This window comes from Lepisma saccharinum, chromosome 22 (genome assembly GCF_977018435.1).
Source record: "Lepisma saccharinum chromosome 22, izLepSacc3.1, whole genome shotgun sequence".
Taxonomy (NCBI): domain Eukaryota; kingdom Metazoa; phylum Arthropoda; class Insecta; order Zygentoma; family Lepismatidae; genus Lepisma; species Lepisma saccharinum.
The window spans coordinates 14,485,702-14,505,501 of NC_139250.1; the positions used below are offsets into that span (position 1 = coordinate 14,485,702).

Here is a 19,800-nt window from a genome sequence, read left to right on the forward strand (position 1 = left end):
TTCTCCACTCCGTGCCATCTGCCCTTAGCTGTACTACATTTCCCTTATATTCTAGTGGCACCACTGGCGTACGTGGAGGGAGATCGATGGGGTTACAGCCCCTCCCGAAATTTGGATAAAATCAAAAGTTTCCAATGAAAGCTGTAAAGAACTTGGAATAAAACCTAAATGGTAACTGAAACCTCGACTTAAAAATGACCTCCTATCACAAATTTTTGTCTTTGAATTTTCATCGTCCTTAAAATGCAGATATGTAATATCTACCTTTACAATTACAGCCCCTTCTGAAAAAACCTCCATACACTAGTGACTGGCACAGCAACTGTTGAATGGTTACTAGTACAGGAAAGGTAACAGGTTATACAAAACATGATTTATAGTGCAGGAGGCCTTAGAAAGATCGCTTCGTGGGCTTACAGCAGACTACAATATGGGGTGTGTCTGCGAGAACCAATCAGGTCCGCAAATGAGCGAGCCTGGTTGCCACAGCTAGTTCGCTGCACCCTTCTGGTAGGGTGAATGACCTCTGCCTATTTGTTCGGCTGAGGAGCAGACGACATGAGAGTATCGGCAACAGTGTGCGTGCGACGTCTGCTGTTAGTCCGCGAAACGCTCTTCCTAAGGCCTCCTGCACTATAAAACCAAAGTCAGAATATACGAGGGAATATAAAAAAGTAAGTTACACCCAAGCCGTGTTCCTGTACTAAGAGAGATAAAATTATCACACTTGTTGGAAACACTGTTCCGAATATTTTCTTCCCACACCCAAAGCAGACGTGCTGCAGCTGATTTAGTATGCGAGTAGTTGAAATTAGTAGTGCATGTACTATAGTACTATAGTATTGGATGAAATTTTTGCACACAAGAAATAGAAAAACTGGTCACACTGCGCGAAAAGTGTTGGAATAACTTGGCGACTATGTTGAAAAAAGTTAAATGCTCATATGTGTTTGTCCAATATATTTTTCATTTGAATGCGTTTTGTTTGTTTTATACGGGGGTGTAATTTTCTTTTTGATTTACCCTCGTAGATATTCACGCTCAAATAATGTAAGGGAAGTTAATTGACACAGGCTCCATTTATTTTATTAACAGCATACAACAAATACTAATATTTTTACTAGCTACTGACAAAAGCACACTTTTACTTGTATAGTGAGAATTATACACAGAAACTCTCAACATTTTAACATTTTACTACTACCAAGGTCTTAATTTTGCCTGAGTTGCATGGGTTAAGATCCAAGTTTTACTTTCTTGTTTTTTCATTGACATTTGTTTGTGCCTTGGATGGGTTTTACATTCATTGAACAGCCTATCATGGCGCCACACGAAATAACAATCTTTACATCTTCTTTTCAGCCTACCCTTAACTTTGTATCCGCAAACAGGCATCAGCGATGGTAGCCATGGTGTTAGAAGCGTGGGTTCTCTTAATGAAGTAGATGAATTTATACCACTACAATTAATATTAGTCTTTAAAAATGCATTGTGGTACAGTCTCACTCCATATGATGGTAGTGTGCTTGAACATCTTCTCAGAAGACAAGTTAGCCTCGAAACAGTATTCATGATTGACACCTGCACAAAATAAAATAAACAGAAATTAAACTTGATGTCAACTTAATTAAAAAATGATGCAACTTTTATTCATGATTCATTGCCAGTGCTGACAACGTGGGGATCACAATCCATGGTAAGCACACTCTGGCTGTGTCCGAAAGGTACGAATTACAGACTTGAGGTATGGTCTTCACAGAAGTGACATCAACTAGTGCAGTTCGAAAGTGGCAAGTACAGAAACATTTGAGACCATAGGTCAGAGTACGGATCATTGCAGACGTGGTCACATTGTTCATTTGTTTGAAATCAAGGAGGTACAGCAAGTTGTTGGTTCTCCTAGCAGAAAGACTAATTATCGTAGAACTTTGGCAATCTTTGTCAAACAAAATCTAAACCTGCCTTAACATAGTGAGCACTGTTAAATTTCGAAAAAGTCACTCCCTCTGTCCCATAATTATTGTCTGGTACACTTTTGTTTGTTGTCCCATAATACTTGTCCGGTATTCAAACTGTGACATTGGTGTATACAGAAGAAGAAAATGAAACACGGTAATGAGTCATACAACATTATTACTCAAGGATCAGTACAAATTCGCCGATCAAGTATCCAAAAGAACATAAATAAAAAGTTACCATTTTGGCATACAGGACTACAGAGGGAGTATTTATATTGGAGGGGAAAAAAAAAAATGAAAATTATACCCAAACCTGCGTGCCTCCCATGGACATTTTCCATTGACAAGCGACTGTAAGTATGGTAGACTAGTGGAAATTAATGTAGAAGAAGTAAACCGGAACCTTAGTAGACTGCATTTAGGGACTTTATTTTATAGCTAAGAGAAATAAACCTGGCCCACCTAACCTAACTACAAAAGCATATATTGGACAAAATCTTAATTGGTAAAACTCCGCAGTATGTGTTAACAGAAGTAAATCGAAATAGAGTCATGTAAAAATTGCATTCGTAGAATGATGAAATCGCAATAAAACAAAAAGAACTTGGGCCGAAGTTCTTCTAATGTGTGGAAATGTATGTATAAGAACATTTGAAAATACTATGTGATTTCTATGGTGAAAAACAAGAGTTTAAAATGCGGGGAAAACAATGAGTCCTAAGTTATATCTATTGATCATATTTGGCATTGCAGTCGAAGTGCAATTCAAAAGACTTTCACTTCCAGTCCACGACTTCAAGACCATACTCGGAGAAAGCTCGCTTCAAGTACGGTCTTGCACCTTTCGGACACGGCCTCTGACTGCCTTTAACGTTTCCTGTGCCAAATGTTAATGGTAACCAACCATTCGTCTGTTGAACTGCGGATTTCTTCAGTATTAAAACGCAGGCTAAATTTTGCAACAAAAAGTTAGTCTTTACTTCCAAAATACAAGAATAGCATGGAAGGAATGCACTCTTGTGTGCACTCAAAACAACACTTTGACTGGTGTTCACAAGACCTGGCTTTGGGGCAATGGCAGCAGAAGAATCTGGTCGTCATACTCTTGCTTGAGGGTCAGAATGCACAGTTTTTCCTTCCTTATTATTGTTGAATGTCTGCATCAGTTATTTGCATTTCCACATTTAGGATGATAGCAAAATCTTAAGAAGTTGTTGTGGAAGTTTTGGTGTACGTAGATACTAATGTATCGTCTGCCAGACGACGCAAAATAAAAAACCGTTAAAAACACACTGAAGGAACGCTTGTAAAAGGACACCGGTACTTTCTTATCAGTCTCTCAGATTCAAATTAAGGAAGATGGAACGGGGAGCGGAAGATTTTAGTGGAAGGGGGTGAAACAAGAAAGCCACCCCACACGAGTAGTCTGCCACACCATGCGTTGGCTTTCTAGGGTTAAGCCTCAGGGTTATCAAAATATATTACAACTAATTATGAATTATTTGAAATCCATTTCATACCATGTGAGAGAAAAACTGACAGGTATGTAAGACAGGAGAAGAAAACCAGAGTCCCTCAGTGGTAAAGTTCTTTCAGATTAGCTCAACATGTCCCTGCGGGGCATTGTGGATAATGATATTGCCTTGTAATCAAACGGTCCTGAGTTGGGTCCCTCATCGAGGTATACATTGAAGGTTGTTTCTGATACCAATTTAAACTTGTGCATGAAATAACTTCAAATGGATTTCAGATGATCTGTAGCAGCATTCAAAACCAAGAATAAGTGTGAATTATTACCACCAATAAGTATAATGATTGTTTTATGAAACTTTTTTGGGGTGGACTTGGTGCTTTTACATAAAAAAACCATTAAAATTGAGGACATTGGGTATTATCCCGATTATAGGAGAAAATTGGAAAATGTGTCGATCTGAACACTGCTGTTAAATGAATGAAGCAATTCTTTTCCCATCAAAAATGTATCTCTAATTAATATTATGTTACAGTGAATTTTTCCCACAATTTGGTGTGCTTAAATATGAATATTTATTTTAACATCTACATTTTCTAGAAATGTTGCATGCACACAGTGGTGGATGCTGGTTTTAACTAGTGGGTAATCTCCGACACTTGATTCCCCCACCCACTCCTGAAGTCTCCCTGCAAATTTACCTCAACATCCATACAGGATTTATGAATATATGTGTTAAAAATTTTACCTTATTGTTGAGACCACTGTCGAATAATTGTTGTGATTGCACTTGCAGTTAATCGTTAATCTAAATTTAGAATTTCAAATAATAAAACAAGAAAAAATAAATCTATAAAAAAAACTGTAACAAAGAATATGAAAGGAATGCGGTAGTGAAATAAAAACCCTCAATATTAATTGAAGTGTAAAATTCAAGTTACCCCAGTACCCAGTTACTTGTACATTCCCGATTTTTGTTTTTATACATGGAAGTTTAAGTTCAAGACCTGTGATACAAGAGATGTTACTGACCTACCTACATTAACTATTTCCAATTTCTCCGGAAAAGATCCCGTTCCAAATATTTTCACATGCAAATCAAATATTGTATTATATCCACTGCCTTTAACTTCAGTAAACACAGCACTAGCACGAATACTAAACCACTAATAGCTAAACAAATATTAAATTCTCGAATCGCTACAACACGCATTCAATTCCCTGCGCCAATCTTCTATTGTGGTTCCTTCCTGCTTGACACAGAATTAAATTCCCTATGGATGCTGAAAAATTCCCTTTCCCAGCTTTATATTCCCTGTGATGCGTGAAGTTCTATAAGTTGGAATCATTGCGTTTTTTGTTTACATATTTAACATTCAAACATCTTTTATCATTATGATCATTATTAATCTAGAGAGGGGGGAAAATCAACTTAAATTACCTATGTACGTATATATAGAATTTATTTCTGATAGCTTTCCCTTTTAAAAAATTATTTATTTCTGTGAAAGAAGTACTCTCACTGGTTTTGAAGGCTACAAAGAAAGTAATCACGCATTTTAAAATACAAAAATGAAAAACTAAGCATATAAATAGTTTAATTACTTCATTAATCGATTGATTAAATTGTTATTTGACGTCGCTTTTCTGCCACTTTTGGCTAATCACTACGAGTGATGATATGACATTGATGAAGGGACATTTACAAAGAACACCAATGACCAGAGCGGTATACGAACCTTGGAGCTCTGGCGTCGAAGGGAGCTGTGCCAACACTCCGCAACGGAGGTCGGTGTAATTTCTTGAATTTCTAGTTCAAATTTTAATTTATTTAATTACCTTCATCTTCAATATTAAAGTTGTTTTTTTTCCTTTGACAATATCTGTTGAAATAGCAGAGATCAGGAAAACAAAAGCAAATGTAAAATGAGAATTAACATAGAATTGGTTCGCAAATGTTGTTCAGATTTCCCTGTCTCTCACGTATTTTCAGATGTATTTTCTCTACTTTCCTTTTCAGTACGTAATTTGTGAACCCAGAATTCTGTTTCCTGAGAAATTTCCGTGTCGTAAACAGCACATCTCCTACGATACAAAGGCCATCGGGGAAGAATGGCAGTTGGCAGAAGAGGGTGCCAGCCGACGGAACGGCAAAGGCTCTGGGTTGGAGAGTGCGACCGATGGACTCTCTCCAGAAGGAGGTTACCCTTGCCACGGAATCACCGCACCTGAGAAGCAATGTTTCCTTCCCCTCCCTTCCGTCAAGGGATTTAAAGGGAGCCGGTGGAATCTCACCCTGACGTCACCAGATTCCACAAGCTGGAGAAAAACCCTCACAGACATTTCGCGGAAAACAGTTGAAAACATTCGCGGGCTGGAAGCAAAGAAATATGTGAATCAAATCAAAGTAACATGGGCTTAACTTCCTCCCTCACCTGTCCGAGGAAAAACCAAAATGTTCAAAACATATTGTTGCATTGAGTCTGTCGTCTCATCCAGAATGACACCTATATCGCAATCTGACACTTTCACCTTAATTTTACGAACAGTTTCTTCATACACAGGTTCGATATAGTTTCTCTGTAACGAACTCTCATCGGGCACTGACAACCGTGTGTACTTTTCACAGAACCCTTTCAAGGCCAGATGGTTCACCTTGTTGAGTGGAAAGATGCACACAAGTCAACATTAAATTCCTTTAAATTTTGGTTCTTGGAAGAACACTGCTCAAATGCATTGCGTAAGAGAGGCTGCCGAGATTTACTTCCTTGCAGATTCTTGTTCTTTTGATGCTTAGAGCTGGAAATATGTTGCTGGATGCGATCTCTCTGGAGTTTTTTATGTAATGTGATTTCCGTATCACAAACCGTGCATAACAGTTCCATCACCTTCTATGAACTCGTACTTAAATTCTTGAACCAGACTGAGAAATCGGGATCTGGGCACTTTCGGCATGGTAAAGTACATGCACTAACAGGATCTAAGAGAGTGAAAAAGCAGGTAAGGAACTTACATCCACAAACAATATCTGTCCACCGCGCACACATGAAACGTGAAACCCACCACTTCAGAAACACATTGTTGCTTCACTGCTTCCAAGACCAAACTGTGTTTCCTTCTTCCTTCTATCTTAAAAAAAAATAACGGCAATCTGGTGCATATCAGTAGCAGTCTTTCCATTGTTGATTTCAAATAGGCAACAATCAAGCACAGTTTAAATACATTCAATTTCAGTTAACAATGTAAAAACATCTTAAAGAGAAAAGTGTAGCGAAAAAGAAAATAAAAATTCAATGATTTGCTGAGGAAATATATTTAAAAACACCAGTAAAAGGACACAAAAGGGGAGGAAAAGCGATTAAGAACACGAAAAAGGGGGAAAATAGATAATGTCCCAGAAAAGGGAGGGAAGGGGAAAGGTTATCAAAAAAGGGGAAAAAAGGTGCTGGAAAATTAGCTCCATTCTCACGTTGAGGCAACATTTCACACACTGAGTCCTTCCAGAGAGGTCTCACTTTCACTACGAAAAAAAGGTGCGCACCTAAAAATCCTAACTCTGATAATTAGTCTTCCTGCTGCTAGGAGAACTTGCAAAAAAAGAAATGGAGTGACTAGTTTCAGCAGGTGGTGATATATTTTAGTATGATCTATGATCTGACCTGGCCTATTACATATATGTATACATTATTTAGTTGTTGGTGTGTATCAAGCTTATGTCGGTGTGCATTTATTTTCATGCAGGTGACAAGTACCTTTTTTTTTTTCCTCTGCACACCATGGAGTTGGGAAAACACCGCAAGGTGATCCAATATTGACTGCTTCTGCTAATATGTGACGTGCTATTGGTATGAAGGGGTAATGCATTCCTAAATATTTTCGTTGTTAGGTTAGGAAGGCAAGGTTTAGGGCTGTAAGTATTAAAATCACTTCCTTAATGATTGCAATACCTGATCTAGTAAAAACAGTTGCAACGAAAATAAAAATATAATTGGGGCACTTATTCACATATAAAATTTAACATTATAGACATTTGATTGGATTTAAATATGGCCTTTTCATCAGGTGGTGAGGATAGCATGTAGGGCTATTTTCACCAGGTGCTAAACACAGCATATGTGGCTATTTTAACCAGCAAAAGTAATTATCTGAATCATACCATAACATTGTATTTTATCATATTTTATTACATGCATTGGCAGTGTTACTGAACTTACTGTTGAGAAGTTACTTTAAATTAAAAATATGTTCGACTACTACTGTGAGAATAGCAGAAAGTGCTGAAGGCCAGAAATTACATGATCAGGTGTTAGGGAGTATCTACAGAAGTAATTTTGGTAAATATGCGATAACGCCCGGACACCTTTCGCTCATTTATTTCCTTAATTTTACCACTGGTACTTACCTATTTTACCTTGCGGAATATTCTTTAAGGTGAAGTTCCATAAGGCCTTTTTCCATAAAATACTGTCAACTTTTCATATTACGATTGATTATTTGTCTTACTTGTTCCGCTTCTGTAATAGACAATATGGCGTGCACTCGTAATGGATCATCGCGCGTCATGACGCGCCAGCTTGTGTTTTGTCGATTTTCACTGTGCAAGCAGTGTTTCAAACCTTCATGACGGAAAATTATGTACTATTTCGATTCTTTTTTCATGTTTACCTCCACAAACCATGCATGTTAGCCCCAAAAACCATCCACGGGTAGCCCCAAAAACCAATGACGTTAGCCCCAAAATCCATCCATGGGTAGCCCCACAAACCATTGACGTTAGCCCCAAAAATCATCCACGGACAGCCCCACAAACCATTCACACAAGGTTAGGTTAGGTTCCATTAGCACTCATTTCACCCCTAAATTCATCGAAAAAAGAAAGTGCGGTGAAACATAGTTAAAAATAGAAATTTTCGTTTGGAAACACTGCAGAGATTGCGTGACTTTCAACGCTCTCGCCATCTGAACGCACACAATGGAAACAACGGCATAATGTGACAGGCAATGCCAATTTCTTACGTAAAAAGTTATTAATTCTTGTTCGGCAGGATTAAACTACGAAGTTTTTACTTTCCATGAAAGAAAATACCTCCAAGAACGTCCACAATGATAAAGAACCTCATTTCAGTAAGTACTTTCTCCTGTAAATTTGAAGAAATCCGTCCGGGCGATATCGCATATTTACCGTAATTTTAATGCTAATAGTCCTAAACCTGACCTACCTAACCTAACAGTAGAAGCATTTAGGAACATAATACCCCTTCATACTAGCAGTACTGGCCCATATCAGAACACCTCATGGTATTTTTCCAACTCTATGGTATGCGGGAAGAAAAAAGTACTTGTCTCCTGCACATGGATGTAAGCTTCATACACATCAACAACTAAAGAATACACACATCTGTACAACAGGTCAGGCCAGGTTGTAGATTATGCACATGCAGTTTAAAATTTGGTGAAAACAGCTCAAAAGCTAGCTTCATCACCTGGTGAACATAGTCACTCAGTTTAAATATTCATAATGAACTAATTTCATAGAATTATGAAGTACTTTGTGGTTCCTGCTAACAAACGAGAGAAAAAAAACAACAAAAAACACAACAACTAAAGTTCCCCATGCCGTGCCTTTGCTACCAGTACTAATATTTTTTGTTGGTTGAATATGCATTGACAAACATTTCAAACCTTAATGTAAATAATAACAATAATAATTTTCATTGATTCATTTTGTTGTTACACGGACTCACTGGCGGCGATTGGGTTCCAAATCTAGGGGGGGGGGGAGGTGCAAAAAGTGGGGGGAAGGACAGTACTTTCTCTTCGTACAGTGCAGGTGTATCCAGTGTCAGGGTGGTGCAAGGAAATAACGTTCAACCAACTAGACTAAAAGCGGTGTTCAAGTTCAGAATATTCAACAAATGCCGGTCTGCTGCTTTAAACAGTCATTTGATTAGTTAGCACGCACCATGTGACCATACACCAAAAATACACCGGTCCGGAAGGTAGTGCAGAAACCAAATACACCACTTGACTCCATATCAATGAACCAGACGACTTGGTGTTGGACCGTACAAACAACTAGAAGGGGCTAGTGCAGCGACAAAAAAGTGGGAGGGAGGGCAACTGCCACCCCTAATCGCTTCCACTGCATGGACTATAACCACTTTCCGTGGAATGCCCCAATTGTACTCTTAGTGATGAGAGAGGATGCTTCATCTTTCCATGACTTAGGTTAGTATCAAGCATGGGTACTACTTTACTATACCGGAGACACCTATCAATGATTTATTTCGGAATTTTTTACATTGCTAACGTACTATTCTGCGCTGCAGAACATTTCTTTAGGTGAAATAATGGATTTCTAATGAAAATAATGTCTATTTCTTACATACGATAGCCCCACGAACCATCACGGGGACGAGGTATGCCTCTAGATTAGGCCTGTTGGGTTAGGTTCCATTAGCACTCCTTTCGTTCAATTTAGCATATATGAACAACATCGGAATTACAAATTCCATGGCATCTTCGACACGTCATGTTGGTGCAGCAGCAATAGCGCGTATTGTGCTCTCGTGCAGAAAGGAAATGGCGGCAGCAGCATTAGTGCGTCGGAAATGGATTTTCGTAGAAAACAACATGCATTCGCATTAAAATAGATCAAAACTACATTCCCGAACATCAACAACGCTACAGAAAATGATTTGTGTAAGTACTTTCTCCTGTAAATTTGAAGAAATCCGTCTCCGGTATAGCAAAGTGTTACCTCAAGCATGTACCTAGTTCCAAACATGCAGTGGTATAAACATATTTTTGAACTACCGTTGTATTTTATACTGTTATGGGCTAGATTCTAATTTACGTCCTTATTGCCTTTTGGTGAGTGTAAAATATGTTTATCCCAAGTAATAATTTAGTGCATCGTTCAAAACCGTGCTTGCAGACAGCCGGCATCTCTTCGGGTAAGTACCTTTTCTCTTTTTACACTTTCTGTTCGCAATAACCCCATGAACCATTCATGGATAGCCCCACAAACGATTCATGTTAGCCCCAAAAACCATGCACGGGTAGCTGTGGGGTAGCCCCACAGCTAACCCACATGTTAGCTCCAAAAACCAGGTAAAACTTCGATAACGGCCCAACGAATTTCTTCATTTTTACACAAGAAACTACTTACCGAAATGAGTTTCGGTAAATGTCTGTTATAACGGAGACACACTTCTAACGCATATTTTCAGTTGCAAATGGTTCGTACTTACCAATTGTGTATTGCGGAACCTATTTCAAGGTACCATTATGCTTTTTACCCGAAAATAACTTCCGATTTTTCACATTACGAGTAATTCTTTTGGGTCCTTTCTTCCGTTGCGGAACATAGAATATTTCGCGCACAGCTGTGGATCATCATGCATCGTGCTTGTGTTTTGTCGATTTGGAGTGGGGCATGCAGTGTTGCAACCTTCTTAACCGAAAAATACCTACTTTCGTGTTCATTATGTCATCACAAACCATTAACGGATAGCCCCCCCAAAAACATTCACGATAGCCCCACAAACCATTGACGATAGCCCCAAAAACCATTGACGGATAGCCCCAAAAACCATTCACGATAGTCCAAAAAACCATTCACGTTAACCCCACGAACCATTTCCGGCAAGGTTAGGTTAGGTAAGCATAGTTAAAAAAAATAAAAAAATTCTGGTAAAAAAAAGGCACGTTTGGAAACACTTCTTCCTCTCGCGAGACCGCGTGATTTTCGACACTCGCGCCATCTGCAGGTTCATAATGGAAACAACGGCATAATGTTATCGCTTCGCACAAAAGGCTACTTTATTACATCAAAAGTGCTTATTTTCTGTTGTGCAGCATTCCATAGTGACAAAATACCTCCACAAAGTTTGATAAATGCAACAGAAACTCATTTCCGTAAGTAGTTTCTCCTGTAAATTTGAAGAAAAGTGTCTCCGATATAACAGACATTTACCTGAGTTTCTGTAGCATTTAGAAGTTCATGTTGATATTTTTTTCATCGAGAAAAACCAATGTTGTCCGTATATGCTAAATTGAACAAAATGAGTGCTAATGGAACCTAACCTAACTTCGTAGGCATACCTCGTCCCTGTGATGGTTCGTGGGGCTATCGTGAATTTTTGGGGCTAACGTCAATGGTTTGTGGGGCTAAAGTCAATGGTTTTTGGGGCTAACGTCAATGGTTTAATGTCAGAAATTGAACTTTTTCGTGAAAAAAGCAAAATAGCACCTTGAAGAATCTTTTGCCATGCAGAATAGGTAAGTATGAATGTTAAGAAAGACGAAATAAACAAGTTTCCTCAGTACGTTCAATTACGCATATCCGGACAACATCGGTTTTTATCTACCGTGCGTCCATTTCGATCTGCAGCCGAGAGATCGGGAGAAGCGTGGTGGGCGGCTCTGACGGAGAAGCCGACATTTGCGGCCTGTAATGCCCGCTTATTTTTATAGACATATGCAGACATTTATATAAATATTGCAAAACGATCACTAACCTGTGTTATAACACGCAAAAGTTCTTCTGTAATTCATCCAAGTTCTGCTCTTATATACACAAATAAATACGCTATAGAAACGATGTTAAGAGCCACAGATAAAAAAGCATTTTAATCATGGTTTTGATCAGTAACGTCCTGCTTAAGTTTATATCCTTGAAAGAGTTTTGTGGCGATGGGAATCGTTTTGAGGTCTCCAATGTGCAACACTGTATCAGGGTTACACTGCAGACGAAACCGATAAAAGTGAATGGTTTTCGTGAGCTTCCTCGCAATCCGAAATATCCGAGCTAGAGTTTTTTGTTCCTTCGCGACTAGATGAAGACAGAGTTGTAAATATAGTGGCGAGCAATGTAAACCAAGAGCGTGTTAATTTCGTAATGTGCGCAAGAGTGTTATTCTTGGTTACTTGCAGTTACTTGTTTGTGTTATTGTAGTGTGTATGTGTGACGTGTCAGTGAGACGATTGGAATGCCAGCCGCAAGATTCACGTTAGAACAAAGATTTTTTTATGTATGACACGTACCTACGTGAAAACAAACTCGTGTCGAGACGTGTGTAGGCAATTTGTACAGAAATTCCCATGCGTTTCAACTCCACACAGAGATATGGTTAGATATCTTGTCCTTAAATTACGAGAAACTGTATCGTTAAATTTTAAAACACCTAAGCAAAAACGACGGATTCTAACCGAAGCAAAACTCGATGATATTGGTGCAGCGTTAGAACGTTCTCCAAACAAACCTCTACGCCGTGTTTCACAAGAGGTGGGCGTGTCAAAATCATCGGCACATACAGTCACTAAGCTACTAAAATTAAAACCATACTCTTATAACACAGGTTAGGGTAACAGTAGTATAAGCCGGAGACACATAAAACTCGGTTGTTTTCAAATAAAAATCATTGCTACTTACCTCATACGCATAGCGGAAGATTTTTCAAGCTGGCCATAACTTTTTTCCATGAAAAACACGTTACTTTTAACATTATAATCATTTATTGGTCCTTGCTAATTCGGCGGGCAAATCTTGACTCACGTTGTCTATCGTCAGCTGATATGCAGTATCGTCAGCTGATGTGCAGTGTTTCCAAACTTATGAACCGATAAATGCCGCACAAACTATTCACAAAAGGTTTTTAAGCGAAAATTGAGGCTAGACTCTACTTTACGTCCTTATCTGCATGGTGATTGCTTCTTTGCGTTCGCGGTGCGCGATCGTGGTGCGGCACCCGGCATCTCTTCGGGTAAGTACCTTTTTCTTTTTACACTTTCTGTTCACGATAGCCCCACTATCCATTCACGGGGTCGAGGTATGCCTACGAGGTTAGGTTAGGCCTGTTAGGTTAGGTTCCATTAGCACTCATTTCACCCCTAAATATGTGCTTCATCATCTAAAAATACCTCAGTATGTTCAATTGCGCATATCCGGACAACATCGGTTTTTCTCGATTTACTCCTTCAGGAAATTTTTGCTCGCTTTGGGATTTACGTTGTTGAATTCCTTATAAAATAAGCTTTCCAACAATATATGACACGTATTCCTTAGGAAAAGGACGTAAACTAGAATCTTACCTTTTATTGGAAAAAAACCGATCACACGTCATCTTGTCAAACTTCCGCGTGGTTGCTACACTGCGAGGGGGTTACATAACCAAACGCAAGGAAAATTTGATTCACGTAGTCGACGGTAATGGCGGCACGAGCTATCGCACAACGGAGATTCATGATTGACGAAAAATACCTTATTTACAGGCAAAATACGTAGCACGATTATAAAAAAAAATATCTCCGGTTTCAGAAAGCCCTCAAGAACACAATTCCGTAAGTACTTTCTCGTCTTTTCTCCTGTAAATTTTAAGAAATCCGTCTCCGACTTATACTACTGTTACCCAGGTTAGTGCTCGTTTTGCATTATTTATATAAATGTCTGCATATGTCCATAAAAATAAGCGGGCATTTCAGGCCGCAAATGTCGGCATCTCCGTCAGTGCTGCCCGCCACGCTTCTCCCGATCTCTCGGCTGCAGATCGAAATGGACGCACGGTATTTCCTCCTCCAGGTAATTTTTCTTCGCTTTGGATTTACGTTGTTCAATTCCTTATACAATAAGCTTTCCAACGATATACGTATTCCTTAGGAAAAGAACGTAAAGTAGAATCTTACCCTGTTATGTACACATAGCTTAAAATTCTTACTTTCGTATTTGTAATGTGTTAGTTTTAAAATAATAAAAGTTGTAAACACACTGAATTCTCCTTGCACTTATGAATTAGATGAATTGTTCTGCAGCAAATAAGTTAATAACTAGTTGTTCAAATTTTTTTGTACACAGAGAAAATAAACAGGGATTTCCTTCACTGCACTTACATCGATTGCAACTTCAACAAAAATTAATAACATATTAGAGAATACTACTGAAAGCACTGTACAATAGGCAGAAATACAGTTTCTATTTGAAATCGGGGTAATCCACTACAAAAGAAGTGAACTGAAGTTGACAAGGATAATACTCAACGTGAAATTATTTTCTTTTCTGATGATTTGTATTATTTTGAGAGAATTGGAAAGTTTGAAAATTACCAATACATTCCTAGAATGGATATTCCATTCCACCAAGGAACTTCACCACAACATGGATATGGATGTATTCGGAAATTTCTCATACCTTATTACAAGGCAAGAAAGGGACCACGTTAGTTTTGTAACAAATGCTTTGATTAGCTACGTTTTCAGTCTCCTTTCCCCATCTACCAATAGAAAAGTATCTCGCATTATGACTCTATACGCATGCGCAACGTGCAGACTTCTGTACATGGAGGAGAACATGTCTTCGTCGGTGTAGTTATGACATAACGTGGCTTTTAAATACGATGGAGCCTTCATTACAGGTAAGATATTTGTAAACATGTTTGCTACCTGTTGTTTAGTGACATTTTTATAACATATAGTTGAAGTACTCGCCTTTAAAGTACCAACTTAAGGGTTCCTGGTGAATAATCTGGCGAGTGCAGGAGGCGAACAAGCGGTCAAGATGTCGTTAGGCCTATCATGTGCTGCACGTGGAGATTTGAGAAAGATATTGCTGTATTTTCACTTTAATTTAGTATATGGTAATGTATACGCATGTTTTTGTAGTTCATTTTTCAATAATTTATCTAATAGTGGGCATATTTTTTCCCAGGCGCATGCCTTGTTGAAAGTTTTGGGAATCTTGAGTGGAACGGAATCTGGTGAGAGCCTTCGGAATCTTGGGAGGCATTGCAAGTGGAAAATTGTAATACTGTAACTAATGTATTTCTATTTGATGTGTGAATTTAATAGGCCTGATGATAACCATTCAATGATGGGATATAAAACGACGAAACGTAATTGCAAAATGTAGTAATTTTTCCGCCAATAATCATTACGTGATTCAGCATACTTGAACCATTGGTTTGCATTTTCGTTTCATGTAGGAGTTTGTTGTGCAACGTGTAGAACTCCAGTATCTATTTAGTGGTTTATTGTTTACCTTTTTTTTCATTTGCAACATTTGTCCCTAAAATGATGATTCAGAATTATAAAAATTCCTTCATGTCGTATTTAGTTTCCAGAAGCTTCCTGGAACTGTAGGCAATAAGGACGTAAAGTAGAGTCTAGCCCTGGCGTCCAAAAAAACGTTTTATGTAAATGTATGTCCTTGTGTGTCGAATTTTTATCTACATTTCATGCGAAAGGAAATATCGCTGTCCAAACAGAATTATTTTAATCGTCCCAAGTGTATAGCCTAAATTACATTGTTAGTAGCTATTAATGATGACAATTTTTGGTAACCTGATTTACCATTACATAGAATAGAATTTTTGGTAAATTTCTCGTATGGGACAAACAGCTTAAATTTCCTAATTTTCTTTATTTCGATATTCGTACTTACGTATTCTGCATTGACGAAGATTGCTGAAGGTGACATTTCGATTATTTCACCGAAAATAGCTATATTTGCGACATATAGAGTAATTTTTCTTGCTTGCTTCTTCTTGCTTCTTCCCTTCCGTAACACGGGAAATGGCCGTCACAGTTTCACCACCGTAGTCAATATGCAATGTTTCCACCCCACCTAGCGTAGAAAGTGCAAGATCGGCACAATTGCTCATTATTTACCGGTGAGGAGGAAAGTCGGAAACGTGTTCGGGAATGTAGTTTTGATCCATTTTAATGCGAATGCATGTTGTTTTCTACTAAAATCTATTTCCGAGGAGCTATTGCAGCTGCCGCTATTTGCTTTCTGCACGGGAGCACAATACACGCTATTGCTACTGCTAGAAGCCAATCTTGTCCGTATATGCTAAATTGAACGAAAGAAGTGCTAATGGAACCTAACCTAACAGGCCTAACCTAACCTAGTAGGCATACCTCGTCCCCGTGATGGTCCGTGGGGCTATCGTGAACTTTTGGCCCAAAAATTATGCCTACTAGGTTAGGTTAGGCCTGTTAGGTTAGGTTCCATTAGCACTTCTTTCGTTCAATTTAGCATATACGGACAAGATTGGCTTCTAGCAGTAGCAATAGCGTGTATTGTGCTCCCGTGCAGAAAGCAAATAGCGGCAGCTGCAATAGCTCCTTGGAAATAGATTTTCGTAGAAAACAACATGCATTCGCATTAAAATGGATCAAAACTTCATTCCCGAACACGTTTCCGACATTCGGACAACATCGGCTTCTAGCAGCAGCAATAGAGTGTATTGTGCTCTCCTGCAGAAAGCAAATGGCAGCAGCAGCAATAGCTCGCCGGAAATAGATTTTAGTAGAAAACAACATGCATTCGCATTAAAATGGATCAAAACTACATTCCCGAACACGTTTCCGACTTTCCTCCTCACCGGTAAATAATGAGCAATTTTCAACACGTTGATCACGTTCAAATTTAAACGTGTGACCAGTTACATAAACGCATGTTTGGAAACACTGGCCCGGATTACGTCATCACGCACAGGCTACATCCACCTGGAAGTAAATGGATGCAAGAGCTCTCGTGCAACGATGCAAGAGCTCTCGTGCAACGATGCAAGAGCTCTCGTGCAACGGTCACACATTTATATCGAAAAAAGATGATTAACCGGCAAAATTCAATGAACGATGCGTGAAAACACTTCCCCGAACTTCCACAAGTATAAAGAAACTGCATTCGGTAAGTACTTTCTCCTGTAAATTTGAAGAAATCCGTTTGTCCGATACGAGAAATTTACCGAATTTTTTTTTATTATTGTGGTACACTAAAGTGAAGCCCTGATTTTGATTCTGCCACCCACCCCCTCTCAAAGTTGATCCCAAGCCTATGGGATACATTTTTCGTGAAAAAAGTTGGTGTATTTGTAAGTGACATAAACCAACATGTTTAGCATGTAATGTGAGAATCAGTATAATAATAATTTTTATTGTAGAAACATATGAGAACCTCACATGTATTATAATCATCAGAAATATAACCTAGCCTTATACTAATAAAGTAAATCTTAACAAACAAACATCCCATCAGCAACTTAGAAACTTAACACAACTTACATAAATTTGGTAGTTAACATTATCATTGGTTCTAATCTGATAGTCAGGACAGATTTCTTAAATTTTACAGAAGAAACTACTTACGGTAATAAGTTCGTGTAGCATTGTCAGACATCTGCAAGGTGTTTTGTGTGATGTGGGAATGTTTCATAGTGGAAATTCATGTTTGTTGACAATTAATCTTCTGACGGAGAATAGCCTTTGCCACGTGTACACTTTCCTCGTACACCTTCCTACATCATCATGTCGTGATTGTGTTTTGTTAATGTTCATTGGGTATCCGGTGTTTCGACCCGTCTGTTTTTCCAACGAAAGTGAGAAACATGACTTCGTATTGGATGCGTGGTTAAATTTGTACCGGGTGTAGAGGATCCAGTGGATTTTGTAATTCAACATGGGATCGTGAAGGAAGGAGTTGAATGTTCAAAGTGTGGCAGTGAATGTAAGGAATGGTCTGTGGGTATATGCATGTTCAAAAAGAGTTCAGGGACGTGGGAAGTTACGGTTTAAAAGAATTCCGTGTAGATTTGAAAAATCGGCAAAAGTGGGTACCTTCATAGGACAAAGTAAGCTTTCTGTTGATAAGATAATATACTTTTGTAATTTGTGGCTGTCTCTGCCGTACCCAAGACAAGATATTGTAACTATGTTTGCCCAATATGACGTGTCGTGGATGCGTGGTGAAAGTTGGGGGCAGGTAACTGCCAATTTCTAACATGCCTTTAACATGGAGTCTATAGAAAAAACCGGGGAGCGGAGGTGGGGCTGTGGTAGCGGTTGGGGGCAGTAGGTCAATTACCCCAGGGGCGGAGCCTGGAATCTGTGGAAAATTTGGACTCAAAAATTTGAAACTAAACAATTTTTTTTTTCCATTTCACACCGGTTCCTTGACGGATAGCTCCAAATATCATTTACGGACAGCCCCACAAACCATTATAATTTTCTTTGTAAAACAATGTGAAAAGAAAATTGATCACGAGCTTTTTCACGGGGGGCATTTCTTGGGTTCTGAAGGTTGACACACTGCATAACAAATGAAAATCCACAAAACACAAGCTTGACGCACGATTGCGTTGGAAGTTGTACGCGCCATATTGTTGTAAGCAAACGGAAAGACTAAGAGGAAAATGTACTCGTAATGTGCAAAATTGCAATAACTTTCATAAAAAAAAAAAACGTGAATGTACCTTCAAGAATGTTCCGCGAAGCAGATGGGTAAGTACGAAGGTCAAAAATTCACAAAACGAAAAAGTTATAGGTGTCCGGGGACTATCAGATAATTACCAAATTCGGTAAAAATTTACTATTCCACAAACACATGTAACTTCTTTGTTTAGTCACTTTTAACATTCGTACTTATGTATCTGCTTCGCGGAACATTCTTAAAGAAGTATTCACGTTTTTTTTTTTTTATGAAATTAATTTCAATTTTTCACGTTAAGAGTACTTCTTTATTTGCTTTGTTTCGTTTTCATACAGTATCGCGCGTACAACTTCGTAGATCATTGCACATCGTGCTTGTGTTTTGTCGATGCAGTGTTTCCAACCTTTGTAACCCAAAAAATACTCGTCAAATGAATTTTTTTTAAAGCTTCTTCGCATTATTTTACGAACAAAATTTTAACTATGCTTGCCTTACCTAACCTTGCCGGAAATGGTTCGCGGGGCCATGTGTGAATGGTTTGTGGGGCTACCCATTTTTCAAGTACCCAATTACAAAATCCAGTGGATCTTCCACACCCGGTATGAGTTTCACCATGCATCCACAACACGTCATCTTTTCGGAAAACAATGGTCTGGTTGGACACCCTGCAATCGACAAAACACAAGCACGACGTGCGATAATCTACGGAGGTGACAATGCTACAGGAACTTACTACCGTAAGTAGTTTCTTGTGTAAAAATGAAGAAATCTGTTTGTGGAATAGTAAATTAGTACCAAGAGTTATTCTGCCTTATAAATACAATTATGTCGATATTTTTTGCAGTTTTCTTTTGAATTTTAAAAGGGGCAGTTGCGTTAAAGACAAAGGGAGAGCATTGTGAAACTTAACCGACATGTAGTAAAAGGTTTTTGTGTCTTGTAATTACATCTAAACAATCCCTGTTTCTGGTTTGATAGGTATGTGAACTCCCTAACTCCTCATAAATGTGGATGTTTTCTTTTATATAGAGCAGGCATTGGAATACAAAGAAAGCAGGAGCTGTCATGATACCTAGTCTAACAAAACTTAACTTACAGTGGCCATGGCTTGGAAGACCATACATTAATCTTACACATATCTTTTGCACTTTTAATTACCTTTT

The 19,800-nt window shown here is 38.6% G+C and overlaps 1 protein-coding gene across 2 annotated transcripts in view; it reads left to right on the plus strand.

The window, feature by feature from the left end:
- The first annotated feature begins 14,729 nt into the window (after nt 1-14,729).
- Usp10 (ubiquitin specific protease 10) overlaps nt 14,730-19,800 on the plus strand; it is a 59,607-nt gene continuing 54,536 nt past the window's right edge. The window contains exon 1 of one of the 2 annotated variants that reach the window (XM_083144061.1): nt 14,730-14,840. In XM_083144061.1, the coding sequence (XP_083000187.1) occupies nt 14,823-14,840 (18 nt within the window). In that variant the 5' untranslated portion in view covers nt 14,730-14,822. Of the gene's footprint in view, nt 14,841-14,962; nt 15,063-19,800 lie in introns of those variants that run through there. The other variant, XM_083144062.1, reaches the window with a different exon arrangement.